The 6,052-nt window shown below is 43.4% G+C and overlaps 1 protein-coding gene across 1 annotated transcript in view; it reads right to left on the reverse strand.

Moving 5' to 3' along the window:
- DIMT1 (DIM1 dimethyladenosine transferase 1 homolog (S. cerevisiae)) overlaps positions 1-5,610 on the reverse strand; it is a 12,419-nt gene extending 6,809 nt beyond the window's left edge. Inside the window, exons 1-8 of the mRNA XM_008579581.1 lie at positions 5,430-5,610; positions 5,009-5,082; positions 3,809-3,895; positions 2,649-2,710; positions 2,478-2,571; positions 2,347-2,396; positions 705-828; positions 492-584 (exon numbers count right to left, since the gene is read on the reverse strand). Of these exons, the coding sequence (XP_008577803.1) occupies positions 492-584; positions 705-828; positions 2,347-2,396; positions 2,478-2,571; positions 2,649-2,710; positions 3,809-3,895; positions 5,009-5,082; positions 5,430-5,508 (663 nt within the window). The 5' untranslated portion in view covers positions 5,509-5,610. The remainder of the gene's footprint in view (positions 1-491; positions 585-704; positions 829-2,346; positions 2,397-2,477; positions 2,572-2,648; positions 2,711-3,808; positions 3,896-5,008; positions 5,083-5,429) is intronic.
- Between the last annotated feature and the right edge of the window lie 442 nt (positions 5,611-6,052).

Raw genomic sequence — 6,052 nt, forward strand, 5'->3', positions numbered from 1 at the left:
GGTTCCCGCTCACTGGCTGAGCGAGGCACGGGGGCAACACCAAGGGTTGCGATCCCGTTGCCGGTCCCGGTCCGGTACGGGGGCGACACTGAGGGTTGCGATCCGTTGCCGGACATGGAAAAAAAAGACAAAAAAAAAAAAAAAAAAAAGTATCACCCACAATATTACTCTAAACATAACTATTTTCATTTTACCTTGTTCTCCAAGTTTTATCAAATATATATATTTTCCACAGCTATAATCTTAAGCAAAATAAAATTGCATTCTTAATCTTTTTGTCTTTTGCAAACATTTTCTGTGCTTTTTTGTGTTCTTCATAACTGTCTGTGTCAATGTATTCCATCTACTCCATCACAGGGATGTATCATAATTAACATTTTCTTTTGTTTGGACATTTAGATTGACTCAGTATTTTTCTGTTGCCATAGACGTTTATCTTCCAGCCTGGACTTTTTTCCCCTTTACTGAATGAACTAGTATTTTGAGCTCACCTGAAAATTAATAGGTGGTGGCGGATTCTTAGGTTCTATTCTTACAACACTGGATTCTACCTTGGGTGGTGGTCTGAAGTTATTCTTTCCGACCTGTTAATCAGAAAATGTTTAAGTAGTTCTCTCAAAGGCAATTTTTAGTAATCACAGATGCTCTCCTCGCAGCAGGCACAGCTAGTAAGCTAGAATATTTCAATAATAAAAATCGCTTACTTTCATTAGATGGTCCACACGTGCTAACAGCTGTGTATTAATTGAGAGTCTGCAGTATAACTTATCTCCAGGTTTTGCAACCAGTCGGAGAGCAAATTCTCTTTGAAACATAAGTATAGCACATCTGAAAAGAAATCAGAAAGGAATAAGGAAAATGGTCACTTTCAACTATATATGTATTTTAGCTACAGTGAATTTTCTTGGGAGAGAAATACAGCAGCACAGTATCTGTGGTTAATGAGAATTAGTGTACCTGGTTAGAAGGTAGAACACTTTAGGGCTGACCCGTGGCTCACTCAGGAGAGTGCAGTGCTGATAACACCAAGGCCGCGGGTTTGGATCCCATATAGGGATGGCCAATTAGCTCATTGGCTGAGCGTGGTGCTGACAACACAAGTCAAGGGTTAAGATCCCCTTACTGGTCATCTAAAAAAAAAAAAAATAGAAGGTAGAACACTTTCAGCCTTAGGTTTATCACCACAAAATGAGACAGCTGGCTTTGTTTTTGTTTTGTAATAGCTATACCCCTCTAACCCCAAGGAAGATGGCTTACAAATTAAAGCCATCAGTGGTCAGACGATAAAGTATTTAAAATCAGCACTAGTCCATCACCTCTTCTATGAAAACAAAAACAAAACAAATAAAATTGACTCAGAGATAGAATTACATTTACGAGGTAGCAAACACCTTTAAGGAAGAAGTGAGGCTCGAGAGACAGGTTGTGATATTCAGTGCCCCTTTGATTTAACAAGTTAAATAATGTGGACTTTTTATTCAGCAAGCAATGGGGATGCTTTTTGGAGGCTACCAAACAGGAGAAGAGCATCTTCAAAGCTACACTTCAGCTTTCAAACATGGACAGTGAGTCACATTAAGAAATACATTTGGGGGCCGGCCCGGTGGCGCACTGGATAGTGCGCCGCTTGGGAAGCGTGGCGGCGCTCCCGCCCGAGGGTTCGGATCCCACATACAGACCGGTTCCCGCTCACTGGCTGAGCGAGGCGCGGGAGCAACACCGAGGGTTGCGATCCCGTTGCCGGTCCTGGTCCGGTACGGGGGCAACACTGAGGGTTGCGATCCGTTGCCGGACACGGAAAAAAAAAAAAAAAAAAAAAGAAATACATTTGACATTGCAACTCAGGCCACAAATATCTGAATATATATATGTTTATATACCTCAGACAAAAGTTTCATGAAACTAATCACCTGGACCACATGCAATGCCCTCTGAAATATTCTACTGAAAAGGATGGTCATGACTCACTAAATTTATAATCACTAAGGGGTTTCTGACTTGCAGTTTGAAAGCCACTGGTATAGACTGTACTAGAGAACAGTTAGGAAGCCACTGCAATTGTCTAAACATGAAGTAATAAAAAGTCTGACCTAGGCTAATGGCACAAGAATTAGAAAATAGGGAAAGGCTGTCTGGTCTCAGAAGCAGGACTTACACCATACCTCCCCCAAACAACTTTTGTCAGCTGAAAGAGAGAGAATGCTCTCCATACAAATCGAACTTTTATACAAAAATGCTCCAGAAGTTTTTCAATTGACTTGACTTTCATTTTCAGCTGTCTGTGTTCAAGGCCTAAACTGTCAGTCTTTCTAAAATTTGGCAGTAACTGCTCTTATTGTCACAAACCTGAATAAAGGTCGGTGCAACAGCAGCTTGAAAACAAAAGGAGACGAGATCTGTAAGAGAATAAACAAGTTATTTCCAAGAAAGACACATCAGAGAAACACTATGATGATCCTGACAATTTGAGGACGTACCTGATAAGGCAAATTTGCCACACAAGCATCAAAGAATGGCAAATCTGTTTTCAACACATCACCCACCATTACTTGAAGTTTGCTGGCCAGAGGCCTGACAATAAGAAAAAAAATTTAAAAAGAATATTTCATGATATTGAAATGCAGTTTAATTCTATTACATATACTCACGTGCCCTGAACTCTTTTGTGAAGTTCAGCTACTAGCCTTGGGTCAAGTTCACAGGCAACTACCTAAATTTTAATAAAAAAAGTGTCTTTAGGTTAATTACGGAGTATAAATCTTTTCTTGTTATCCCGATCGTTATCCAGATCCATTCTCTACTTTTCTCTGTGCCCTGTACAGGCAACTACCTAAATTTTAATAAAAAAAGTGTCTTTAGGTTAATTACGGAGTATAAATCCTTTCTTGTTATCCCGATCGTTATCCAGATCCATTCTCTACTTTTCTCTGTGCCCTGAAGGTAGTGCAGTCTAGCTCTCCTATCCTTTGACTTCTGATTGGGATTGGCCAGTGAAAGGTGCCAACATTATAGGTGCAAGGGTAGAGGTAGGATATTTATTTCCTAATGCCTGCCCCATGCCTTGCAGAAATTTTGGCAGTGGCTGTATTCTGCTATAAGTGGTCCCTCTTCAATGGCTCCCACTCTCACTGGGCTCTGCTAACAGTTCCCTCCCCTTTCCCTGTGGCTTTTGAATGGTAACTGCAAATTACCATTCTTGCTACAGCTAGTCCCTAGTATTTTACTAATACTTACTGGTTCTTTTAACCCTATTTCCACACATCTGTAAACAGTCTTTTCATTAAACTCTATTCAGATAAGCCTTTTAAAATTTGCGGCCTGCTTCCACCAGTGACACAACAATGGTTCCATTTAATTGGAAGCTGGGTCAGTCAAGACACAAAGAAGGTACCAGCAGTGGCCAGGTGATGCTCCAATCGCAGAGGCCTGAGCTTTAGCTCTGCAGGTCTCCTCCTCCAAAGTTCTCGGTTCTAATAACTCCAACCTCTGCTTTGTTCCTCCAGGCCTTACATGGTAACTGCTCTTTGTAATTATTAATTTTGGCTTATCTCAGTGTTCCTATTTTGTTCTTTTAGTACTCTAACAAACATATAACCAATTCCCTATATTAAATTCCCTGTTGAAATAGCTAATGCAGTTTCTGTTTTCCCACTGACGTTTCTCATATTTTCTAAGATAAAGTTGCTAGCAAGGGCTCAAGTTACTATTAAAATAACAGCAATTAATTAAGACAGATTTATATTTGTAAACCAGCTGAGCTTGCTCATACAGTCACTTCTGATACCAAAACATTAAGTCCCCTTTTTACCTTTTTTGCCTTTTCTAACAGCTTTACAGTCATGTTGCCAGTTCCAGGTCCAACTTCTAGCACCACATCTGTTGGTCTTAAGGCAGCCTAAAAGCAAGCACAACCACTTTTGATCTTCTAGCACATCTGAACACATAATTTAATTTACACATGAACATCATTGCCCCAAAGTGCTCGGTTGAGAGATCTTACTCAACTGCATTTTAGATCACTTCATGATTTATGTGATTAACAAAAGTACCTCAATAACATTAGGTGCAAATGGAGCTGGCTGGTTACCTTAGCTGGTTAAAGCATAGCTTTATAACCCCAAGGTCACTTACTGGCCAATCACCAACAATAGAAAGTTAGGTGCAAATGAAAATCTAAGACCTCCCCTAACTTGGGAGAATACTCCTCAACCTTAGGAGTCAAAAAGTCAGAAGAGTAGTACTTTCAGGGATTGGCATTCTGCTTTCTACCTTGGAAATGATTCCAATAACCTCTTGTTATCAAATTGTAGACAAAACTGGGTGTGTGTACACACATAACTACAATATTCTAGGTCTACAGCTTTCATCAGATGCTCAAAGGAATACATGAGCTAAAAAGGTTAAAAAGGTAGGCCAACACTTATTTTGCAAATGACACTAAGTCCGTACGATCCTTTAACTAAGTAATGCTCTTTCTACAGCTCCAGGATGCTTCCCTTGTAACCCTAAATTAATTTGCATCACCTATATTTCCTAGCACCCAATAACCCAGATAGGAGTAATACCCCAAATAATATGACACTGGAATACACCAAATAATTTATATGTGGTACCACATAAGTTTTTCTGGAAAACGAACTTCCCAGTGTATGATTAAGACATAAGTTTTGGACCCTGGAGTAAATAAAAAACTAACGGTGATATGGTGCCTAGAAAAAGTGGTTAGGAATAGAAAAATAATCTGGAGTTGGAACTGGACAAGTACAAAGGTCCAGTTTTGAAGTACATAATTCTCAGAAAAACAGAATTTGAAGCCAAGAGAAACCCAGCCCCCCAGAATGAAGCACATCATGCAGAGGACAGCCTGTGAATCCTACCCAATTTTTTAATTCTTTCAACAAATATTCATAGAGCATCAATTTTATGCCTGGCATCCTCGTTGCGCTTAAGTATTCCTAAGAATAAAATCATTAACCCAACAAGCTTCCCTTTCCTCTTCCACACCCACCTTATCGATAATGCTGTTAACAATGAGAGGATTTTTCAAAATGTGCTGCCCAACCCCCGTGTTGAACATCAGTCCTGGAAGAAAACACGAAACAGCCTTAATTTTCCAACTAAAATGAGATAGACCGTTCAAGAGAAGAAAGCAGGAAAGGAAGGGGAAAGATTTCCGCGCCAAGGAGGGTCGCCAAACGTCACTCTCGGGGCCGGGACTGACATACTGCTTAAAGCCCATCGCCTCTGCAGGAAGCCAGAGGCGGCGCGCAGGGCCTGAGGCCGGCGCGCCGGGAACGCCGGACTTCCGCGATCGCGGCAGCCTGAGTCCTGACCGGCCTCCGGCTACGGCTCGGCTCTCGGTCCGCGACCCGAGTTTGGTCCCGCGGGAAGACCGGACCCGACCCCAGCTTCCCTCTGCTAGTCCGCACCTCCGGCGTTTTTCAGCTGCCGGCGCTGTTCCTGCCGCTCCTGGCGGCGGCCTTTCGTCCCCGACTTGACCTTCGGCATCTCTGCAGGATGCGGGCCCAAAGGCCCGGGAAGTCAGGAAAGACCAAAGGGGCTAGCCCGAGTCACCAAACCACCAGGGACTCGCCGCCCTGGACCACTCCAGACCACGTGGAGGAGGGGCGAGGGCCCGCCCACTCCCTGTACGCTCCGGCCTCCTCCCCCAGAAAGGGGGCGGACCTTGGAGAGCAGTGGCAGCTGGGAATTGTGGTCACCAGCCGAGAAAGGCTAAACTCGGAGCCTACAGATCCCAGAAGACACCGCCTCCAGATTCTGGCAGTTTGGATTGGCTGGTGTAGAATCGGGGGTGGAGCCTTTCACCCTATCCGCGTGGAGCTAGTTAAGGTGTTGGTGTGATACCCTCGGTTTAGGGAGGAGGTTTAGGTTACATATTGCGATTAAGCTTGTGGACGCTTTAGAAGGGCAGGTTCTGGGCCGAGCCCTTGGCGTGCTCAAGAGAGTGCGGCGCTGGGAGTGCAGCAGCGCTCCCGCCGCGGGTTCGGATCCTATATAGGGATGACCGGTGCACTCACAGCGCTCACTGGCT

The sequence above is a fragment of the Galeopterus variegatus genome, unplaced genomic scaffold (assembly GCF_000696425.1).
Source record: "Galeopterus variegatus unplaced genomic scaffold, G_variegatus-3.0.2 Scaffold1916, whole genome shotgun sequence".
Lineage (NCBI taxonomy): Eukaryota > Metazoa > Chordata > Mammalia > Dermoptera > Cynocephalidae > Galeopterus > Galeopterus variegatus.